Source organism: Pocillopora damicornis, chromosome 4 (assembly GCF_964200805.1).
Source record: "Pocillopora damicornis chromosome 4, jaPocDami1.2, whole genome shotgun sequence".
NCBI lineage: Eukaryota > Metazoa > Cnidaria > Anthozoa > Scleractinia > Pocilloporidae > Pocillopora > Pocillopora damicornis.
In genome coordinates, this window is record NC_142673.1 from 28,306,474 (window position 1) to 28,329,899 (window position 23,426).

General features: G+C 36.9%; 4 protein-coding genes across 4 annotated transcripts; 2 read left to right on the forward strand and 2 right to left on the reverse strand.

Annotated features, from left to right (window-relative positions):
- Positions 1–1,448: 1,448 nt before the first annotated feature.
- Positions 1,449–3,123, forward strand: LOC149047561 (uncharacterized). Its single transcript, XM_089204635.1, has 2 exons — positions 1,449–1,681; positions 1,950–3,123. The coding sequence occupies exon 2, from the start codon at positions 2,136–2,138 to the stop codon at positions 3,027–3,029; it is 894 nt and encodes a 297-aa protein (XP_089060761.1). The 5' UTR covers positions 1,449–1,681; positions 1,950–2,135; the 3' UTR covers positions 3,030–3,123.
- A 22-nt stretch (positions 3,124–3,145) lies between these two features.
- Positions 3,146–5,172, reverse strand: LOC149047562 (uncharacterized). The gene is made up of 3 exons (XM_089204281.1): positions 5,152–5,172; positions 4,645–4,682; positions 3,146–4,463 (listed from the first exon to the last, which is right to left on the reverse strand). The coding sequence occupies exons 1-3, from the start codon at positions 5,170–5,172 to the stop codon at positions 3,209–3,211; spliced, it is 1,314 nt and encodes a 437-aa protein (XP_089060407.1). The 3' UTR covers positions 3,146–3,208.
- A 3,450-nt stretch (positions 5,173–8,622) lies between these two features.
- Positions 8,623–13,896, forward strand: LOC149047563 (uncharacterized). The gene is made up of 6 exons (XM_089204639.1): positions 8,623–8,722; positions 9,792–9,944; positions 10,642–10,734; positions 11,909–12,040; positions 13,178–13,233; positions 13,500–13,896. The coding sequence occupies exons 2-6, from the start codon at positions 9,824–9,826 to the stop codon at positions 13,584–13,586; spliced, it is 489 nt and encodes a 162-aa protein (XP_089060765.1). The 5' UTR covers positions 8,623–8,722; positions 9,792–9,823; the 3' UTR covers positions 13,587–13,896.
- A 2,032-nt stretch (positions 13,897–15,928) lies between these two features.
- On the reverse strand, positions 15,929–22,026 carry LOC149047564 (uncharacterized). The gene is made up of 6 exons (XM_089204640.1): positions 21,849–22,026; positions 19,960–20,107; positions 19,240–19,332; positions 16,931–17,059; positions 16,776–16,831; positions 15,929–16,407 (listed from the first exon to the last, which is right to left on the reverse strand). Exons 2-6 carry the CDS (start codon positions 20,072–20,074, stop codon positions 16,321–16,323), a joined length of 480 nt encoding a protein of 159 aa, XP_089060766.1. The 5' UTR covers positions 20,075–20,107; positions 21,849–22,026; the 3' UTR covers positions 15,929–16,320.
- Positions 22,027–23,426: the final 1,400 nt, after the last annotated feature.

Here is a 23,426-nt window from a genome sequence, read left to right on the forward strand (position 1 = left end):
TATTCCCCACTCAAGGAACTATGATTCTGGTAAGGACATGTACATCCTGCTATTCCTAGCAAAGCAAAGTGACATACTTCAAAAATAAGTGTACACAAGTATGGTGAATGCAATTTACACATTAATTGCAAACCAAAGAACAAGTATAGTGTATGTGTAACTCCAAAAACGAGCTTTGTATCCTATAATGTGGAGAAAACTAAAGCCTTCGACATATGAATGCTGAGATACATGAAACACATACATGAATTGAAATCTCGTAACTTTTTGTAAATATGCATTCTCATTATTGTCATTCACTGTAAAAAAAAAAAGACCCGTTTCTACTAGTTAGAAAGAAGAAAAAACTTCAATGCTGTACAAAAATTTTAAGGGTTCTAGATTTTCTTACTTGATGAAAAAATGAGACAAAATAAAACTTTCTTTCACTCAAACTGAATGGAGTAAAAATATCTAAATTTCTACAATTTGAAGTTGGATTTGCACAAAATACCCATCTATAATCGCCAGTCGTTTTAGAGTAGACATGCGTAATGGCTTCGTATGGTCGATAAGCAGCTCTTTACTCAATCTCTTGTCTTGCCAAAAGAACGACGATGTGTGAAAACAGAGGATCTCAATTGGAGGGGGGGATATCTTAACTACTAACGGTAAAAGGTTGATTTCAGGCCATTTGACGATTGATGGATGATTTTCAAGTGAGACCTGTTTCATAAAACACTCCCTTTTTTTGCAAATACTCGAATACACAAGGTTTTTCTTTTCCTCCATTCAAATTAGGACTCTAGCATCAAAATAAAGGCTTTCCCTTTAGATCTATCCACACCTTGAAAATATTTAGGCCATCGCTGTTTCCTGATGGTGGCTTGCTGCTGTGACAGGCACGGCTTCTCACGAATCGTGAAATTTGAAAATTTAGATATATATATACAAGCCAATTCGTTACGTTGTATCATAAGACCCCAGGATGGATTTCGTGTCAGTCAAACCACTTACTGTTTATCTCCAAAAGAACGTCTGAAAAAAATTCAAAGTATTCTTGATTGTATCAAAAATTGATTTTTTGAGATCTTTTTGTAAATAAACATTCTCTGAGAAAATTCATGTCTTAAAATGTCAGTTGTACTAGAAGAAAAAAGCATTAATTTTGAGCTGATGACTTATTTCGACCTCATGCTGCTATTGTTGTTGATGCTGTTTTTCTGTACCCTTTCCCGATCTACTTTTTTGCTTTCTTCTAGAAACTCACGTGTTCACTTACTCATATAAATTGACAGCAATTCCACCATTTTAAAGGTAATCGATTTATTGACATGAGCGAGTTTTAAGCCTCCTTGAGTTCCTCGCTTTTTGCCCTAATTATCATCCTTAGCTTCTATTCCCATTATTTTTTCTGTTTTATCACAGTAATAGAGTAGCAAAGCCATGACGTCACGTTTCCATGACAGCATTTTTCTCAGTTCTAAACAAACGCTGAGGTGTCGTTGTGTATGGCGCCATATTAATCATGACCTTATTTTCAATCTCTTCTTTGCTATCTTACTTCGAAGATGAAAAGAAATCTATCGCAAAAGGGGAGAACCACGTCAAATCTGATCATATAGAATGTTTTATGTATAATCAAGGCATTCTTAGAGGCAAAGTTCACGCTAGTATGAGATAAAAAGTCTACGAGGTTACGGTACGTAAGCTCTCTTGTATGTTTATGTTTATATTTTGTGAATCGGTTGGGAATCATTAGATCAATTATAAAAGCTACTCAATAGCTTTAATATCTAAATTATAGGCTCCGATGTATATGATATTGACTTCATAAAGTATAGCTCTTAGCGCCTCTAAAATAGGATCCGTTCGATGGCTGTTCGACTGGAGCGCTGAGAACGCCTGAGAGCTATTTACAACCAATAAAATCACTAAAAGAATAAAAATTTTTTTTTCTTCTACTTTAGATATACGTAGATAGTAACTTGAATATCAAGTCGACAGAGTGTGAATGTCCTAAGGGCGCTTTCAAGTGCAGTCATGCCGCAGCTGTGTTCATTTACGCCATACATCATGTTAGTCGTACGGACATCGAATGTCGATGGAACAAGCCAAAAAAGCCAACTTTCCCTGCAGTTCGGGACGTCACTGAGATGTTTCCTCCTCCGAAACAGTACTGTGCTCTATCGAGAGAACCTACGCAAGCAGATCGTTCATCCATTTACCGATCGTTATGTAAATATGGAAAGTTCACAGGACTATGGTGGATTCTGAGCCCTGAACCTGAACCGGTGACGTTACCAATGCTTACAATCGAAGAAATAATTTATTCTGATGGCTTCCTTCAAGCCCATGGAAAGGAAAATCAGCTCTCTTTTTTTAAGGAAAAATGCAAAATTCAAAGTAGTACTATACAAGAAATAGCAAAACTCACAGTGGGTCAAAGAGAGAATCCAGCATGGTCAATGCTTAGAAAGGGAAGACTCACAGCTAGTAATTTTGGTCCTGTCTTAGCAGCCAAGAGAGTTTCACAATCACTCTTGAAAAGACTCATGGGCGAGTATGATTTATCTGGAGTCAAAGCCATCACATGGGGAGTCAACAATGAAAAAGAAGCTGTGAATGCATTTGAGATGTCAAATTGTTTAAAAGTTGAACCAACAGGAATTTGGTTTGAAGAGTCAGGTATTCTTGGTGCCACACCTGATGGTCTAGTTGATCAAAAAGGTATTTTGGAAGTAAAATGCCCATATACCTTTAGGAATTCAACCATAGAGGAAGTTATAGAATCAGAATCATTCTATTTGGAGAAGCGAAAGGACAAAATTGAGCTTAAGAGGGATCACAAGTCTGGGTATTGGCATCAAATTCAAGTACAGCTCCATCTCACAAACAGAATGTATTGTTATTTTGTTGTGTGGACTGTCAAGGGCCACGTAACTTTGGTCATTCATAGAGACGAGGAATGGAAACCTAATCTTGATATTCTAAGAAACTTTTATTTCCATCATTACTACCTTAAAATGATTGAGGGGGAATTATTATAAGTGTGAATACATAAGAGGAGACATATACACTTTTACTCTTTATATTTATTCTACCTTATGTGGAAATGAGAAATTAAAAAATAATGTTACTGTTCAGCCATAACTTAGACTTTTATTACTGTAACTATTGAATCTTTGTAGTCATCGAAAACATGACTTGAGCCTCTCTTGAGAATTTTCTACTCAAAAAATACATTTGTACAACCTTCCTTGATTAACGGAAACTGCAAATTAACAAGAGCAGCACAAAGCTGAAAAATTTTTTGAGAATAGCATCTTAGGTAAGAGGGAATAAAACTTAAAATCTTAAAATCCTTTAACCTGGCGTTAGCCCTCTCTACATGGATTCTGCATTTGGCAATCGACTTAGTTACTTTTATTTCATTTTCAGCAAATTTACCATTGTTTAAGAATGGGGGAATATTTACAGACACACCACTCGGAACTATATCTTGGATTAGAAAGCCCTTGTCAGCAAGAACAAGATCTCCTGGATAAAGGTGTTTCAAAAAACCAGACATTTCCACTATAGCCTTATCTGAAGTTGATCCAGGGTAAAGGTTAGAAACATATGTTATCACCCCATTAGGTGCCACACCAACGAGTACTTTAAATGAATTCATACCTCTGTATGAAGAATAAGTTGCACTTTGATGACTCATTAGGCCAGGGGTTGCAACTTCAATGTCTGTGCAATCTATTATGATCTTACAAGAACTGAACTGTGTAAATGATGACGGCAAACAAGTCTTATTTTTCTCCCTAGAAGGTACTGTTGACATCAAAAAAGTGAACAAAATCTCGTGCAAGAGATGAATAAATGTAATGACAATATTAGATATAGTAGTTTCGCTGCATGAAAATAACTGAGCTATATGAAGGTTTGTGTAATTCTGTCTAATCTTTATTAAAGTTACGAATATCTGGTCTTCAAAACTTATTGATTCCACCTTCCAGCCATGAAAATATATTATTGAGTCTTTGAATCTTAAAGTATAAAGTACAACTACATCAAATACTTGCTTAGTTGGAAGACCGGTTTCCATGCGTATTACATCGTCACTTAACGTAGACACTGAGTATTTTTCTCTAAAATATTTTGACTTCTCTTCATGTTGTTGAAGGTCATTTCTCAGCTGCTTTACTTCTGCCTCAAGGATTATCTCCGAAGCAGTTAAATCGTTGAGTACGTCCCGTTCTTGATCTTCACTTTCGTTGCTCTGCAAGGCTTCTCTCATTTTTTCGATGTCGACTAATTCCTTGCCATCTGTACTTTTTTCCAATTTCTTCTTCTTCTTTGGTGGCAGTTTACTGCCAGAAGGGAAAAGTTTTCCTTCGTTGTGCTTAAAAATCTCTGGCCCAAATACCTTCTCGCCATTTCTGAAATGGCAGCTGCAAACACGGCTGTGTTTGCTTGGTTCTCGATCTTCTCTCCTGTTGAAACATATAGAGATGTGGAATGTATTTAGATCAGAGTTGGATTTTGTTAGAAGTAAATCGAAGGAAACAAGCGTCAATCCAACAAGTACCATGTTTATTAGTCCGAAAGCCACAATACTTTAGTTTAGCTGCGATATTCTGGTTTTACAGTATATATGTAAGTTAAAATACAAACCTTAATAATCTTCTCCATCGATCATACTCAGATTTTTTCTTAATATATATATGCGCCCGATTGAAAGGCACACTCCTTTTTTTTCCTCTTTAATTATCAGATGCTGACCGTTAATGGAAGACTGAAACTTTTTAACCAGGATGGTATTATGTTTCTTTGTCTTGATGTCATGGCTAAGGGACACTAGACTGAGTCGAACAAGGGATAACGACCAAGTCAAAGATGACGAGAAACACAAGAGCAAAGTGGAGGCGAAAAAGTATTTTCTTGCAGAAGCTATCCTTACATCTCTCATAAAAATAATTTCAATATGATGAAAAACGAAATTAGTAAATTATTTAGCTGCTCAATCGCTCGAGTAGAACGGCAGGGACGTATTTAAGTAGAACATAGGATAACAAGAATAAGTCTGGTATATGATATACGATAGGCCGCTGATTGAAGTTGTATAGATACTTAATTTAAACTGCCACAATGAATGAAAATAAATCCACCTTTTACTCTTACGGCATCTGTCTTCTCATACATTTCTATAGGCAAACCCCCACCCCCTTCCCCCCTTCCCCCTTCCCCTATTTGATCTTGTGTACGCACAAGATAAGTATAAGCGTTTAGAGGCACGGCCCTCTTTTGGGGAAAGGAGGTGAAATGTAATAAGTAAGGAATACAGTTTGTTAAAGTTGAAAAAGAGTGGCAGCTCGTGGTTGTAACCTTTTTGTCCCCTATTGTAGTCTTATTTCGTCAAAGAGCATTATATTGCCAAGTGATCGCCAGTTAAGGAGTTACGCTGAGAACGTCTCAAGTCCAACAATATACCCTTCTCGGTCTCTCGGACTTTGGAGGGAGTACCGTGTATAATATGCTTTTTCAGAGTCCAAAAAGCTTAAGCCCGCTTGTTTCGCACTCTTGGAATATCTTTTAATTCAAATTTATACCACCTTGCGATTTTTTTTTCTTTCATCCGCGCGAACTGTTCCTCTTTCCTTATTGCAACCCATTTTTGGTTCTTGTTTTAGATTCAAGGCTGGTTCATTTTAACAACGCGTTTTTGTAGTCACAGCGGACTTAAACCAACTTTGTCCCCAGTATCCTTTTTTTTACCAACCTGTAGGAATAAAAATCTCTCACAGCCTATTTTCAGCCGTTTGTGAAAATATTTGTGGTAGCCATGACCAAGAGTTTATAATCTCTTTCCTCAGATGACATAAAATATTTTTTCCAATTTTCTACAGGGTCCACCAGAAACTTAGTGGAGAAGTGAGAGATTTTTGACAATGTTGACCTTTTTTTGTCATAGATGTCATGTTTTTCAGTTCACGTGCTCTTCTTTGAGGAAGTATATTTTCAGCCGCCGTAATTTACTTATCAAAAATCTTGACAAGTACGAAACAGGATGTACACACATAAATACAACTAATAAGATTGTATTGAGGTGTTTCTTAGAGATCTAAAGTTAAGGAACAACTCGAAAGGTTTCTAATGCAGAAATCGACAAGAAAATTAGTTGCAACACTTTTATCATTTTAAAAGCATGAAGCTACGCTAGAAAGTTAAGAAAAACATACTTTAGAAAACTAAACAAAGGTTACAGATGGGTGTTACTGATTGGTAAATTTGTAAATGTGTTTTTTTTTTTTTTTTTTTTTTTTTTAATTCAACAGATAAACCAAACACTGCTTTCAAATGGCAAACATAGCTTAAACCATAACTCAGTTCACTTTGTGAAGAAAAGTTTAGTTTTTCTAATCACTTACAGTTCAATTGTATTGCTTGGGATTCCATTCGGAATGTATCCATGAACTTGGCATTTAACTACTACACGGGTCCTACCGAAATTGGTACATTGACAAAATTTTTGGCTGCAAATATCACTCTCGCAAGGTGTTACAATCCACAAGACCAAGATAACTTGTATCAGGCCAATAAACATCATTACTGAGTCCACAGTAATCTGCTTGGATCAAAAATAACTTGATTAATGATTCAAACACCGTTGCGGATTTAAAGAAAGTAACCAAGCCTACGAGAAAGATCACATAGAGTGTTTACCAGTCAGTATAGTTTCAGTTTTGATGATCCTCAATGCTTCTAGAAAGAAACCTGTGCTTTTCGATACAGCTTTCTTTTTCGAAAGTGTGCTCTGTGGGTCACTTTCAAGACACATTGAACTTTACAGCTAGATTGCGCACAATGACAGCGATAATTTCAGTTGAAGAAAAAGTATATCGTAAAACGCGTGCTACAACTCGAGTCCTTGTATCTCAGGCACCCTTTGAGCCGTATTATTCGCTGAGTTTCCAAACCCAAATGCGGGAAAGGAAGTAAGCGCTTACTTTACACTCTTTTCTTTTTTTTCATAAAATAAGCATAGGCTGAAATTAACATATATACAACATGTAAGAACATGCCTAGCCTGAAAGTCAGCTAAGAACGTCTTTATTTTTCTTTTTTTTTTTTCTTTTTTTTTTTTTTTTTTTAACTCAGTATGTTGAGGTCTAACAAGGCAATCGACTTAAATTTTTTAGGGATTTTGTTTTCAAACTAACATTGAGGTATTCTTATCGCACGATACGCTGAAGAGCAACTCATTTTGTAGGATTCCTAGTCACGTCGAGACTGAGTTATTGATATTCTGTACCACGCACCGTTCAGGCTCAAGTCACAAAATAAAAAAAGAACATTCAGCCTCAGCCAAAAGTTAATTGTTCTTATAATAAAAAAGGGTGTTCATAAATTAACATGTTATGCATCAAAAGACTCACCTGAACGTTCCTCACGGGTAAATGAGTCAACAACTGACTTCTTTGAATAGCAAAACGTTGTTATCAACTCGATGTCTCACGCTGAATTGAATGAAGTCGGCTGAGTTTATTGAGCTTCATCAAGTTCATGGGAAGTTTTACATTCAGAACCGCCCTGTAGTTCAAAATTGTGACGTGTTTTCCTTTAGAGAAAGGATCGAAAGTAAAGATTAGCATACTTTTTTCGCACTAATCCACCATAAAGATATTGAATATTGAAGGAGAGTCTAATGAATTTGTGACTTGCCTGCGAGGGAGTATTTCTAATTGATATAAAATCAGACCTGAACAAAACATAGATATGTGAAGACGATACATTTGTATCAAATATATTGAAATCTGATTAAACACCATCGCTGTTTCAAGTATCACCCCGAAGTGTCGACGTCAGTGTCTTGAATTTTCGTAAACTAAGGAAACCGCAATGATTTTAAGTACGCTTTATCATGTTCCGTGACACAATGACAAATGTTGACATAGACGCACGCAAAGCGTTGTTATTTCGACACTCAGGATTGTTCATGTTGATATCTTGCACGCGATCTTCTAGTTTGAGAGACAAAGAAATTCAAGTTGTCAAGCGAGAATGAATAAATAAGTGACAACGAACGCAGTTAAGTTAATTAACTGTTTCGTGTTCGACCCGAATCTCATTTGTATGTATGTCGTTTACAAAGCGGAAAATTACATCAAATGTGGTTGTACTGCTTTTGATCAAGATGATTTTCAAGTACGATTTCAAACGCTTTTTGCATTAAGGAAGAGCGTCTTTTTCTTTTAACGCCCAATTAGCATTGTTCCCAATAAAGTGCTGAACGAACAGTTATTTGAAGAGGTTGTTTCCTGTTTGGTTCATGAGCTAAGCTTTCTTACTTTCGTTTGTTCTTCTTTGGATCAAGATGATTTTCAAGCATGATTTCAAACACTTTTTGTATTAAATTTTCTATGCACCGCTTATATATTCCATAATAAAACATCCCGTTCGTACCCTTGGCCGTATGAAATAAACAAATCGAAAAAAAAACTTTTTTACAAACATTTTTACGAATAAGGAAGAGCGTAAGAAGAATTACTGAACGAACAGTTATTTGAAGAGGTTGCTTCCTGTTTGGTTCATGAGCTAATCTTTCTTACTTTCGCTTCCGGTTAGATTTTTTGCACAATGATTAAAAAATAATGATAGGTTTGGAACTATTGTTAAATTGTAGTTAATGTCACAAATCTTGATTACGACAAGTGATCGATAAAGGCTCGTTGAAGAACACTTGAATAACAAGGTAAGTGATCTTTCAATTCAACTGAATTTCAACTGAGGAAAGTGTCGATGCACAAGGAATTTGAGAGTTCTTCATAGTACGTAGAGGCGAGCGCGGGAAATAAACATTAAGGCCCGTGTCTGAATAGTCAAAGTAATTAAAAGTCCATAAACCTGTATGAGTTCGTCATGTTTTTATTTAAGGTCGAGATATGAATGATTCAGGGAAAGTCAAAATTGATAATATCAGGAAAGAAAACGGAATAGACTGGATTTTGAGCTAAGTCTAACATAGAGTACCACGACTTTCGACTCACAATACATTTCTTTCTTATGTTCCTTCCTGAAAAGAAATATGATTCGTCATTTTATAGACAAAAAGATAAATATATCTCGCACAAACGCTGCTAGATACGCATAGGCAATTTTCAGTTGATTTTGCTAATTCCATCGGTTATGACTTGAACATAGTTTGTCAATAGTTTTACCAAAGTGATCATTCATTTCCTGTCACGAGGATTGAGAGGGGTTTCAATTTTCGTTTATTTCGCTCTGACGAAGGGCTAACGAAGGGCTAACGCTAGAAACTTCACCTTTTTCACACTTTACGGTGGCTAAATTACGTTTTTAACTCAGTTGTTAACACTAAATTACTTGCTATACGTTCCCACCAACGCAGCACCACAGTTTCTTTAGAAACTTACCCCTTTATTTAAGACACGGTTCACTGCAAAGATAGAGCACAATTTCTGAATTTATAGATAAACTTACTTGATGAAGAGGGTTGTAGATATTTATATCAAGAGGATGTTTGTTTTTATCACATTACAATTTTCTGTAGGTCCCTTATGGACAACTTTCGATCCATAGATTTTATCTCAGTAGTACCGAAGCATTAACTTTAATAAAAATTAACTTGTCTTCCTACAAATACGCAAAACACTCAGAAAAGTTACTCAGTTTTTACTAACGTACTTGTTTTACATGCTTCCTTTTAATTTACCAGGTTGCTAGGAATAATAGGTGAAGGTTTTTTATTTTCATCAGAAAGATTTGTTGCGTCGTACATCAAAATTAACTATTTTCCACAGATATTGCTATCCACTTCTCGGATACGAAGAAAATGATGATTTCAGCCATTCAGCAGTGGCGAACTATCTCCTTGAACTTGTTCCTTTTCGTTATCGGTGGAGGAGCAGGATATCCCCCGGGAATAGAATTTAAAAATGCGTCGATCTGTGATGGTTAGTTGTTTCATTTCATTTTTATTGAAATTGTTTCAGTGAACTCTGAACATTTTCCTGTTATTAAAACAGGATAGGAAAGGGTAGTCGGCGGTACGCATTCGGATTCGACTAAGTGCAATAAGGCATCAAAGTCTGGAGTAGCTTGCAGCTTGCAGCAGGGGCGACCAGTTGTTATTTAACACCTAATGTGGCGGGGGGGATCAGTCGTCGCTGAAAGGGAATAAATGGGGGGGGAGGGGGCTAGAGATTATTGACGGCCAATGAGAGAGGATCATTACAACACTTCAGAGCTTTACAGGGAGATAAGGTAGATCTCATTGTGACGCAATAAATAAATCTCTCCACCCCGAAGCAGTCCATTAGAAAACTTCAACAATCAGATGAGCAAAACCGTTACAAAAAGGGGAAGAGGAGATTTAGCTTGTCTCTTTTTTCCTGAGTTTTTGTTGTGCTGCATCATTTTCCGTCAGTCATCTAGGATGTTAAAGATAGAGTCAAATGCATGCGTTTATTAAAAGCTTTAATGTGGGAAAATCATTTTTGGTTCTTCAGCAAAGACAGTCGCCTGGTCATTATATTTTAATAAGTTAAAAAGTTTTTATGATCATGATTTTCTGACGAGTTTACCAGCCTTTTTAAGATGGTATGGAACACAATAATGACACTTTCAGTGAAAGTTTCGATTTGTCGACAGGCTTTCATGACCATACAGCAAAAATCAAAATATCTCCATGGCCTTTTATAGCGACTGGAACTCTCGCCACTGTAAGTGCAACACTAACCCCCGGTAAGTTGATTACAGAGCTAAAGAGAATTATAACATGATTTAGACATAACGCGTGCTCTGATTGGTCAGAAATCTATTGTACATTTACCTGTAAACCCATAGAAAATGAAACATCTTTCCTCCTTATCAAATGGCGCCACACAAGGCGAATTCTTAGAATTTCATTTTTTAAAGACCTTTGGTTGGGAGAAAACCAAGAGGACACTTGAACGTCAAAAACAACGACAAATGTTTCATTATTTTAGTATGATCAAATCTTTCATTTAAAACTCAGTTTAGGTAACTGGTTGCTCCGTCTTACGCCTTTATTTTTCGCTGCGCGGTTGAAATAAAAGAGCTTCAGTAATTTTCGACTAGAATTCCCTAAAGTACTCGCTGAGAATCAAAAGTTGGCATGTTTTTGCTTCAAGAAAATTGTAGCGACAAACTAAGTGAATTTTCATTGAGGTGTTTAATGAAAATCATATTTATATAAAAAAAAAAAAGATATCTGCAAAGTGAATGTGCTTTCAAGATTTATGGCAATGTCGTTTACTGTCCGCGATTTCAGCTGCAAAGCTTTAAAAGAGTTTCAAAAGTCGTGTTTTTCCATGAATTACGAGTGTCTTGTTCTGATTCAAAAGAATAAAGGAAATTTTTTCATTGTAGAATTTATTTGTGGTTGTCCCGGGCGCGCTCGTCTATCGCGTCCTATTTTGGTTGAAAAGAAATTTTCGAACTTTTCGATCCTCAGCGGTCAGTCCGTAAGTCGACCTCGAACCGAATATTTTCCCGTCCGACCCTCGCTCTCAGTTAAATATTACATAGTATTTAAAATTCTATTTTTCAGTGAGGCTCCAAGGGTTTCTCTAGAGTGCAAATGAAAAAAAACATTGGCACAATGCTGCGTAAAAAAGGGAGAAAAAAAAGAAAGAAAGCTGAGCTAAAGGAAAGGGAATTCATATACATAACGACGAGAAAAAGTGTCGATACACCGTTAAAACTGGAACTTAACGGTAGAAAGTTTAAAGAAGAATTTGCCATTCAAATTCAAATTTATTTCAGACTTGTTTCAGAAAATAGGGCGCAATAATCGCAATGGTACAATTTTAGCATAAAAACTGCTTCCCTTTCAACTCCCGGTTACGCGAGCTTCGACTGTACCTTATCAATGACTAATCCTTTTCTTCTTCAGCGGTTGATGTCCTAGACGCGGACTCGAATTACATAATAAAGTCAGAATCAGACGGAAAAGTCATCCTCAAGGGGAGGGAAAATGTTTGCAAAAAAGCAGATTTCCAAGAATTATGCAGCTTACCTGCAGACGGTAAGTAGGGTATATAATGATCAGAATGAAAATGTAATGCTCCGTTCAAAATTGATAAAGTTGTTAATGCAGTGGTAGATCAAGTAAGTTTGAATAATCTGTCTATGCGTCGACCTTCGGTTCTATTTGAGTCTAGAATATTCTTATGCAGGAACAGAATACTGAGACCTCAACAGTTTATGCTCTGATCTTTTAATTTACCAAATCTGATCTCCCATCCCTTCGTTTTCTTTTGAAAACGCATACTCTTTAAAACGTTTTGACAAATCATCCAAACTAAAAACGTCCAATTACAAGAACGCCGATGACAGTAGAAGCTCTTGGACACAGTCAGTTCAAACACGCCAGTCGTTTTAATGTAGACATGCGTAATGGCTTCCTGTGGTCGATATGCAGCTCTGCACTCTGCACAGGTTTTTCCTTTTCTCCATTCAAATTAGGACTCTAGTAATAAAATAAAGGCTTTCCCTTTAGATCTATCTGCACCTTGAAAATATTTAGGCCATTACTGTTTCCTAATGGTGGCTTGCTGCTGTGATAGGCGCGGCTTTTCACGAATCGTGAAATTTGAACATTTAGATATATATCCTAGCCAAATCGTTATATCATAAAACCCCAGGATGGGTTCCAAAGGAACACCTGAAAAATTCAGAAAAAAGCATATATTTTGAGCTGATGATTTATTTAGACGCTATCTTGCTGTTATATTAACAATTGGTTCATACGTCAGCGTGCTTTCATCGAGATATGAAGCTCGTGGGAAGTTTGGAGAGCACGAAAGATGCGTAAGAGTTGCTCGAGGCGTAGCCGAGAGCAACTCTAGCTTCTTTCGTGCTCTCCAAGTTTCCCAAGTGCTTCATATCTCGATGAACGCACAGCTGACGTATGAAGCAATTGTTTTATAACATTTTCAACCCGATGGAAAATCTTTTTCTCGACGGTTTTGTTTGCTGACATCTGAGCGTGAACAATAGGAATATGAAGCACGCTCGCGCAATAGAATTTGATTAGACAAATTTACCAGCTGTTATAATTGTTGTTGAAGTCACTGAGTTACTTTATTGCTGATGCTAATAACTATTATTTCCTCCTGTTTTTCTGTACCCTTTCCTGATCTACTTGTTTCCTTTCTTTTAGAGACTCACGTGTTCACTTACTCAGGTAAATTGGCAGCAATTCCATCATTTTTCAAGGTAATAGATTTAGTGACATGGGCGAGTTTCAAGCCTCCTTATTATAATCCTTAGCTTCTATTCACATTTATTTTTTCTGTTTTTATCGCATTACTTGCTTTCTGGCCATTCAGTAGTTGTTAACTTTTTCTTGGCACTAATGAGCATTAGATTAAGTTCTGGTCGATTTGCGTAAGTCATAGTGTTAAGAAACGAGAAACAGGTTAAATAAATATACGCACCCGATTAAAAGGCACACTCCTTTCTTTTTTTTCTTGAATTGCCAGATGCTGACCTTTAATGGAAGACTGCAATATGTTAACCAGGATGGTATTATGTTTCTTTGTCTTGATTTCGTGGCTAAGGGACACTAGACTGAGTCGAACAAGGGATAACGACCAAGTCAAAGATGAGGAGAAACGCGAAGGCATAGTGGAGGAGAAAAAGTATTTTCTTGCAGAAGCTATCGTTACATCTCTCATAAAAAATAATTTCATCATCAATGTGACGAAAAACGAAATTAGTTAATCATTTAGCTGCTCAATCGCTTAAGGAGAACGTCAGGGACATATTTAAGTAGAACATAGGATAACAAGCGTAAGTCTGGTATATGATATACGATAGGCCAGCCATTGAAGTAGTATAGATATCTAATTTAAACTGCTACTATGAAAATAAATTCACCTTTTACTCTTACGGTATCTGTCTTCTCATACATTTCCTTAATTTAAGCAACCCCCCCCACCCCCTTCCCCCCTTCCCCCTTCCCCTATTTGATCTTCTGTACGCAAAAGATAAGTATAAGCGATTAGAGGTTCAGCCCTCTTTTGGGGGAAGGAGGTGAAATGCAATGAGTGAGGAATGCAGTTTGTAAAAGTTTAAAAAAAGTGGCGGCTCATGGTTGTTACCTTTTTAACTCGTGAATTGCGCGCATGCGCAAGGGTGAGTTGTAGATAGGATGTGGAGAATGGTACTCGCTCGCCCGCTCGATTGGTCGATTCCTGTAAACTTTTTTTCGATTTTGGGCTTTTGAGTGCATTTAACAGTTTTTGGTGAGTAATAAACAAACAAAATGAATGGTGACCTTTGTTGCCAAGAGTAGTGGTGGGGCGGAAAAGAAGCCAATGATAATCTTAAAAGGGTTTTTTTTTTTTTTTTTTTTTTTTTTTTTAACAAGCGGCGCCAGCGACTGGCAGGCGTGCAAGGATTCACCCTGAAATAAGAGAACAACCTTCGTTTTCCATAAAATTGTAATTTACAATCCTTGAACTTGAAAACAATCCGAAGATGCATTTAAAATATCTCTTACTCCGAAGCGCTCGAAGTTTACAGGTGTTCAAAGGCTTTTTCTGTTATGGCGCGAGCTTGGGGACAAAATCGATCATTACATTTCTTATCGTGTGTTTTTCCTGTATGAAGCAACAAAAGGTGCCAGCGACTAACGAAATTACAAGTTAACACGAAAATCAAACAACACCTAAACAAATAATTTAGGCTACCGATTTACAGTGAATTTTTAAAAGAACAATTTTCTTTTAAGTTTCAAGACAATTTGAAGATTCAAAATAAACATTACGTACTAAAATGCGAAATTTATACACCACAAAATTGATAAATAGGCCTGAAATGAAATTCTGTCTTGTTCTTGATTATACGTTGCCTAGCACGTGACCAAAATCTACCCAGACGGAATTCCAAAGTGACGGTAGCAGTCTGGGCTTAGTAATATCACTCAAAAGTCGTTCCCGTTTGTCTCATTTGATAAAGACGGAAACATTAATGCTTTCATTAAGACAGTATCGCCTTGATTTTCCGAAATTTACATGATAGACAGTAAATTTCACTTTTCACCCACATTTACTTCCAACCATTTCAGCTGAACCAGAAACAATAATGATATTGGTTAAAACACATGACATCATCCACCCTTGTCAAATGCAATAGCATTATCATTTCAATTGTAATGCCTTCTCATCCCAACGTTATTTTGTTTCTTTGCTACATTAGCGAACACTGAACTACTGCTCCTACTTTAAATATGACAATCAACCACTAAATTCCCAAACCCTAGCCCTAAGCAACATTAAATATAATCCAAAAATCATGTAAGTCATCTGTCAATTCACGAGTTTGCTCACAGAGCACTTCGATTGTCCCTTATTGTGGACTTATTTCATCATAGAACATTATATTGCCCAGTGATCGCCAATCAAGGAGTTACGCTGAGAACGTCTCAAGTCCAACAATATACCTTTGCTTGATCTCTCGGACTTTGAAGGGAGCACCGTGTGTAATATGCTTTTTAAGAGTCTAAAAGCTTAGGTCCGATTCTTTCGCACTCTTGGAATATCTCTTCTATATTTCTATTTCACATGGTAGACAACTTTGCTTTTTTTTTCTTTTATTCGCGCGAACTGTTCCTCTCTCCTGACTGCAACCCGTTTTTGATTCTTGTTTTATATTGAAGGCTGGCTCATTTCGTAGTCACAGCGGACTCAAACCAACTTTGTCCCCAGTATCCCTTTTCTTACCAGCCCCTAAGAGATTAAATCTCTCACTGCCTACTTTCAGCCGTTTTGTAACAGTTGTTAGTAAACTAATCAACCCACCCCACCCCCCCTTTTCTTTCCTATGAGTTGTCCACCTCCCTTTTGTGCTAACTTGGAGGTTGACACAAGCTGACGTAGTAACAGTAAAACATCGATCACTAATGTACCTGATAAGTATTCAATTTATTAGTATTGTTAATTAAGTTTGGACTCTGAGACCTTGTCTTACAATATTTTTTGTTCCAAGATGACTTTTTTGATTATCAAATATCTAAGTGACTCACTTTGTAAACAGGTCGTCAGTTCGATTCTATTTTGAAGTGATATATTACTCCCTCTTACCTATTCGAACTCGTTCTTTAAGGGTGGGGTGTAACTGATTTCCAGTTTATACTCCCCTAGGTAGGTTAATTGTTGACAATTCTCTTAATCAATATCATAAAGTCGTTGTTATCAGAGACATTTCGCAGTTTTAACACAAAAATGTTTCCATCCTACTGTCTAATCTATTTCTTTAATTTGTCCTCCTCCTCGTGAGTCAGCTACTCATTCTTGCCTTTTAGTACACTTTGAACACCGCATCAACACAGAGAAACATGATATACTCTTCATTGAAAAATTGATTTCTTGCTTTAACAGTCAGCATCTAATGGTTTAAGGAATGAAAACAGAAGTAGAATTTCTTTAACGTAAACACATAGATTACTCTGTCTTGCTTCTCTGTAGAAGCAACGACCACTATGACATGAGCATTGATGAAAATCATCATCATTATCACCATCATTTGCAGAAAATCACTGTAAATATGGATACGGGAGCAATGGTTGTTGGGTATAAAAGCTCACCTATTTGGTGAAATAGTAAGCTGAATAGAGATAAAGATTGAAAAAAATTCAAACAAAGAGACAAACAAACAAACAAAAAAAATAGGAACTGCGCAGCAGAGCCACCTTATAACAATCTCAAGCACTGTAAACACATGGCTGGTTGAACACCTATTTATTATTTGATTACCTTCAAAAATGGTGGAAGTTCTGTTAATTTTGTAGAAATAGTCTTCACTTGAGTTTCTGGGAAAAAATAGACATGCTAGTAAATAAATAACAGCCGATGGTCTATTCGCATAAAGTTTCATTTTGTATTATTTTTTTCGCTTCAAAACACCTTACCACCGGCAGGAAAGTTGCAGAAGTCTGGATGGCTTTCGCATAAATGGTCATTCCTGCCTCTAATAACCGCCTTGCTTTCCGATTCTAACCCATACTCGTATTCAATAGTGACATCAAGGACATCTACAGCTGTCGGAAACAAACACCAGTAAGAAACATGGCGCAGTATGCCCTCAAATAGGGAGAGTTTGTAAAGCTGATGTTTCGAGCATTAGCCCTTCGTACTAGTGCCAAATCAAAAATTTTTGACTTTTTTTCCTTTTGATAGAATATTGAGACATAACTTTTATTTCTATTTTAATCCTGTCAACAATAAAGAGAAAAATGAAACTGAGCCGCAATTTTGCTTTTCCGACAATGTTGCAGTCTGTGGCATGGCTTAGTTTTTCTGTTTTCGGCGGAAGTCTAAAAATTGAACGTGCGACCTAACAATTTTGCCATTTCTCGCGCGATAATTTATCATTTCTCGTGGGATAATTTCCATTTATTGCACGATAATTTCCCATTTATCGCGCGATATTTTGGTTTTATCGTGCGATACATGAGATTTATCGCCCGATAACAAAAAAAGAGAAAAATTGCATGTCCTCTGTGGACCACCGTATGTTTCGGTATTGTTTTGCTCATTTTTGTAACATGAACGCGATCCCGGCCAGGCGGGTTACCTCACCATGACATGTTTACATTGCAAACTGTCACCCCGGCTGACAGGGTTAGCCTACCCAGCAGACCGGGCAACCCGCCTAGGTGGGTCATCCTATCTACCATATAAACGTGATCAAGACTAGCTAAGAGATTATAGGGACAGGCCGGTTTCCAACTCCCCCCCCCCTTCCCCCCAAATACGCGGGTAACCTCACCTTACCTAGGGTATCCCACCTCCATGTAAACAGGCCATTAATTTGTGATATTCAAGATGTCAATTTCGCAATAAACCCTACGCTAGATGAGCGGATAATCGGTAGATTTTATTAGATGTTTCATGGTTAATCACACAAAAACGTTCACTTCCCTTGCATCAACATTACATAAATCCATTTTTAATAAAATGGGAGCGAAAAAGCGATGTACTCTCATCAAATCAAGTATTATTACGTCGAAACAACGTTGCGCTAACACAAGGAACCGATTACTGGTAACTCGTTCATTGCTGAGAGATACGGAAAATGTCAAACATTCCAAGCATTTCAAGAATTTGTCGATTTGCGTCAGCGATGGAAAAGAAAGGCCGGGCAACCGCACAGGCATCCCACGGAAATATTGAGCAACGCAAGGAAGTATAAACTCAGCAGTTTATGTACTGTTTAAAAAACGAGCAGGAGTGTTTTATCGGGTTTAAAACCACGAGGCGTAGCCGAGTGGTTTTTGACCCGATAAAACACGTGCTGCGAGTTTTTTGAACGGCTTCAAAAACATTCTTGGAAAAGCGTGTGTCAAGAGAGTTCATAACAATTATGCTTTTGTGAACGTTAGAAATTAGCGTACGAGAAAAACATTAGGGATTAAATTAGCATGCAAGAAAATCAAATCTCACACGTGTTTTATACTTTTCTTCTACTAAGTTTCAGATGATGTATTGTCTAATATGCCTTTACCAGATTACTGTACTAATGGAATAGAGAATTTTTCCAGATGTGTATTTCACAACTGTACTATTAATTTGGTGCAAAAGTAAATTTACTGTGTGAAATTTGTTGAAAGAACATTAAATATGTTCCCAACATTTGTTGTGTCAGTTTCTGTGTTGATAATTAATTAATATTCATAAGTCACGAGCAGTGTCTTTATATATGATAAAACACCGCATACTAATAAGGATGAGGTTTATCGGTATAAAGTCACTGCACGTGATGTATTATCTACCATTTGATAGGTTAATGAGCTTATGAATTATTAATGAGTTTTTGAATATCTTAAAAATGTTGAATGCAAAGCGTTGAAACCGAGGAGGCTAAAAGTGCCAATAGATACATTCGATAAATTTTTTTTGCAATGTTTTGCAACTTTCCGAATTGCTTAGATGCAAGGAGGGGCTGCAGACTGCGCGACATATTATGCTGCTTAGAATGAATCGTAATCCGTCCTTTGCATTCCTTCTTGCGTTACGTTCTCGAAACGGGTCGCCTAGTTCTCTTCCAATCCTGTTTCGCAGATGCAGAGTTGTTTTTGTGATATAAGGGAATATCTAGGATTAGTATTTACTGAATAAACGGATAACGTTGAACCGTGTGGCATGTTTCGAAATACAACAACAGCACGAACGAAATTATTCGATAGAACATATTCATATTCCACTGACATCAACTTACCGGGTGTGAATATTACTGTTAAATTAACGATAGCTCCAGTAGGGATGAAAGGCCATGGAGAAATTTTGATTTTCGCAGTCTTATCGTAGTTGCCTGTAAAAAATACAAGAAGTAAACTGGTTTGAACGCAATTGATTGTGTTATTTTCTGTTTAAATCTTTATTTGGCAATAAATTCAGAAACAGTAGTCAAAGGATATGGAGGAATCAGTCGAATAACTTCAAAGAATAAAAATCCAAAGGGGAGGGCGCAAACGGGGCAGTAGGACCCATGCGAGGCGCCCACCCAAGGGAAATAGGGTTTAAAAGACATCTGATCTGATTTGATTGTCTGTGAAGTTAGTTCACAACTTCATTTGCTAAAATTGAAATTGATTTATTAAAACCAACATGATAAAATTTGTGATTATTTATAACGTTTTTGAGAAATTGATTGCGTTTCGGTTAATTAATTTGTGTTTTGGGAGACTGGTTTTTGTTTAAATATGTCAACTTCGTTGCTATTGTTCAAGTCTTCATCTGAGTCGAACCCCGTCAATAAATAATGACTTCCGCTAAGAGTATCGAAACGTTAATCGCTGCTTGCGACAACAATCCCAGAGTAAGGACTTCTCTCACCAGGTATATCGAACTGCACAATAAAAAAAGACAAGCATTAAACCTACTACGGTTTTTTAACGTTTGAAGATGTATATTTGTCACAAGCCAAAGAGGAACTCACCACAGAAAGTCACATTTATAACTTCTATCCCCGGGGGATATGCCACAGTCTTAGTGAAGACGAAAAGCAACAGATTCAAGGCGATGATTCGCAGTTGATTGGTTGAACACTTCATTGTCTTCTAAAGTGACAGCTGGGCAGCAAAATACTGAAAAGGAATTTATTGATATCGATCACATTTTCGCAGTGATGTTACTACAAGTGGGAAAGAGGAAAGGGAAAGAGGAATGGGAAAATGAAATGGGAAATTGAAAAAATATTAATTTTTCTTTTTAATTTTTCTGTTTCAGATTTGCTGTTTATAACTGAGGAACGAAACGACTGCAGGGAACGAAATAAACTGATGGCAAGGAAAGAAATGAGCTTCGAGGAACAGATAATACCCAAGAACAATTATACGAGCATCTTCGCGCAAAACAGAGGCTATTGTGTTTCTTATCCTTAAAATATTTTGCGAAACACGTGAAAAAATATTTACGAACAGCTTAATGTTCTAAGCGTGGGATGTCTTCTTTCGAGTGTTCTCTGGTATGACTTTATGAATAAAAATATTTCCCTTCTTCCGTAACAACCGTTGAACTCTCTCTTATCTTAAATTGAGTTTTAAACGAAGACTTATCATAGTGGATGTAAGGTTTGAAAATCGGGTGGTATCACGTGGGTGATATCCTTAGATATACCCCAGTTTTAGGAGGGAAAATATTTGTTGAAGTAATGTGTTTAGATCAGTCACGAGCGAGTAGAAATATTCTATGGATCATAATCGACGATATACCTTAAGTAGAATTCCCCAATTTCAAGCTCTACATTTATGACGATAAATCTTCGTTCAGTATAATTGATTGAAGGTGAGAGAGCGTTCTGTGGTTGTCAAGAAAGAGGGGACATGCCTGTTTGTTCATAAAATCGTACCAGAGAACAATGAGAAGTTAAAAACCCACGCAGTTAATGGTTAGCTGTACCGATAAACATTTTTTCAACTAATTTGCAAAAAACATTGGAAGGATGATAAACGAAATAGCCTCCATTTGGCCCGGAAATATGCCCGTTCTTCGCTCTTTGAGGACGGGATTAGCTGCGGCTAACCTTTAGAAGTTCAGGAAACTCGCCACCGGTATTCATGCAAATTACCATTTGAAATCTGATAAATTAATTATTATCTGCTTGGTCTGCTTTCGTATCAATTCTCCTAAATTTCCCATGGCGAAACTGTTCTCGTTAACACATTCCGTAAGCTAGCATCAGACGTCTGTTTTCTTCGCATATTCGAACACACTTAAGTTTTCAGAAGGTTCTAGGACAAGACTGAGCTTCACTATGGACTTTAAAGAGGAAAATTCAATCATTTATACCGGTAGGCCAACAGTTCTTTACCGAAGAAGTTGAAGACGGAAAGCAATCGGATACAACTGCATGTAGAATCTGATGAACACACTTAATAACGATCCTTCAAAAACATAGAAGGCCGACATCGCAAAATTATCGTGAAGAAGTAAAATACTCACAGCAGAAGACTCAAGTCTACTTAACAGCTAGTGTGAAAGCTGACGCAAATCCTATTGTAGGAACAACGACAGTGTGCAATTGTTTAAGTTTGAGGATGCCCTTTTTTAGGTCACCAATTGAAGGATGCTTATTCAGGCACTGTAATACGTTTTTTGCGTAATTAAACATTTTTCTAGGTCTAATTTCAACGGAAGTTTCGAGAAGGATTTGGAACCCTTTTTAAATTTAAACATTTTCCAACTTTTTCCCATTGTTAATGTTGGAACACGAAATCTCCATGCTTGAACTGGATACTTAGCAACAATATGATAAGAACGAGGAGTGTAACCAAAATTTTATGAACATGAATACTACTCCAATGTCTTACTACACCAGTAACTTACCAGGAGGGATTAACCTTCGATGCTGTGTGCAACCTCCTCTAGATGTTTTACCTACGCTTGAGAATTTCAATTTTTTTGCCGAAGAGATCGCTTCCGTTTTTTTGCTTGGCTTCAAGATTCGAACCCTGTTTCTGGTTCTTTGCTGCTTGTCACAATCAAGATGTGTTTGCTCAATTATCATTTGAAAACGGCTCGAAACCAAAAGGTATTATTAGGAAGAAAACAAAACCGGATGGAAAAGCAATGACTACTGACTTAGGCATGAACAGGAAGTTAACGTCAACAAATCAGTTTTGTAAACATGATATGTAAAAATCCTAGTCGTCTCTAATATGTATGAATCACTTTCTCTCTGGGTTAAATTGAGTTTTAAACGAAGACTTATCATAGTGGATGTAAGGTTTGAAAATCGGGTGGTATCACGTGGGTGATATCCTTAGATATACCCCAGTTTTAGGAGGGAAAGTATTTGTTGAAGTAATGTGTTTAGATCAGTCACGAGCGAGTAGAAATATTCTATGGATCATAATCGACGATATACCTTAAGTAGAATTCCCCAATTTCAAGCTCTACATTTATGACGATAATTCTTCGTTCAGTATAATTGATTGAAGGTGAGAGAGCGTTCTGTGGTTGTTAAGAAAGAGGGGACATGCCTGTTTGTTCATAAAATCGTACCAGAGAACGATGAGAAGTTAAAAACCCACGCAGTTAATGGTTAGCTGTACCGATAAAAAATTTTTTCAACTAATTTGCGAAAAACATTGGAAGGATGATAAACGAAATAGCCTCCATTTGGCCCGGAAATATGCCCGTTCTTCAATTTTTTTGCCGAAGAGATCGCTTCCGTTTTTTTGCTTGGCTTCAAGATTCGAACCCTGTTTCTGGTTCTTTGCTGCTTGTCACAATCAAGATGTGTTTGCTCAATTATCATTTGAAAACGGCTCGAAACCAAACGGTATTATTAGGAAGAAAACAAAACCGGATGGAAAAGCAATGACTACTGACTTAGGCATGAACAGGAAGTTAACGTCAACAAATCAGTTTTGTAAACATGATATGTAAAAATCCTAGTCGTCTCTAATATGTATGAATCACTTTCTCTCTGGGTTTATCGTCCATAATATATCAGCCAATAAAAAAAACGCATACACAAATTTATCGCAGGAAAAACCACACTGATCACAATATATAACCAGTCGCCCCGATTCACACGAAAGCACATTTAATTTTAGTATTCGCCACGTTAATACAATCGCACCCCCAGCTTCGTTTAAGAAATTTGCGTCAATTGAACTTGTGATTTTTTGTTAGCTTTCATGAATATTCTCTCTATGTACTTAACAGCTCGTTAATTCAATTTCACCCCAATTCTTGATAACCTATAACGATAAATTTTTTTGTACGAACCCACTTTTTTATACGGCACATTTCTCTTTCACAAAATTACCCATCTTGCTCATCTCTCGTTTGGGGGAAATGACACCACCATAGTTTGGATACGAACTCTTACACTTAGAGTTAAGAAATTCACGATCCTGTTTCCTCTACAAATTCTCTTTCTTTGCGTAAATTGCA

Bases quoted from the DNA above. Each gene is read 5' to 3' on its own strand.
- LOC149047562 (XM_089204281.1), bottom strand. From the start codon at position 5,172: ATGTATGAGAAGACAGATGCC. The intron at 4,683-5,151 runs GTAAGAGTAAAA...ATATATATTAAG, and splicing joins TGTATGAGAAGACAGATGCC to AAAAAATCTGAGTATGATCG. The intron at 4,464-4,644 runs GTTTGTATTTTA...ATGTTTCAACAG, and splicing joins CGATGGAGAAGATTATTAAG to GAGAGAAGATCGAGAACCAA.
- LOC149047561 (XM_089204635.1), top strand. From the start codon at position 2,136: ATGTTTCCTCCTCCGAAACAGTACTGTGCTCTATCGAGAGAACCTACG.
- LOC149047563 (XM_089204639.1), top strand. From the start codon at position 9,824: ATGATGATTTCAGCCATTCAGCAGTGGCGAACTATCTCCTTGAACTTG. The intron at 9,945-10,641 runs GTTAGTTGTTTC...ATTTGTCGACAG, and splicing joins AAATGCGTCGATCTGTGATG to GCTTTCATGACCATACAGCA. The intron at 10,735-11,908 runs GTAAGTTGATTA...TTTCTTCTTCAG, and splicing joins AAGTGCAACACTAACCCCCG to CGGTTGATGTCCTAGACGCG.
- LOC149047564 (XM_089204640.1), bottom strand. From the start codon at position 20,074: ATGAAGTGTTCAACCAATCAACTGCGAATCATCGCCTTGAATCTGTTG. The intron at 17,060-19,239 runs GTAAGTTGATGT...TGTTTCCGACAG, and splicing joins AACAGTAATATTCACACCCG to CTGTAGATGTCCTTGATGTC. The intron at 16,408-16,775 runs GTAATCAAATAA...TTAAACCATTAG, and splicing joins AACTTCCACCATTTTTGAAG to ATGCTGACTGTTAAAGCAAG.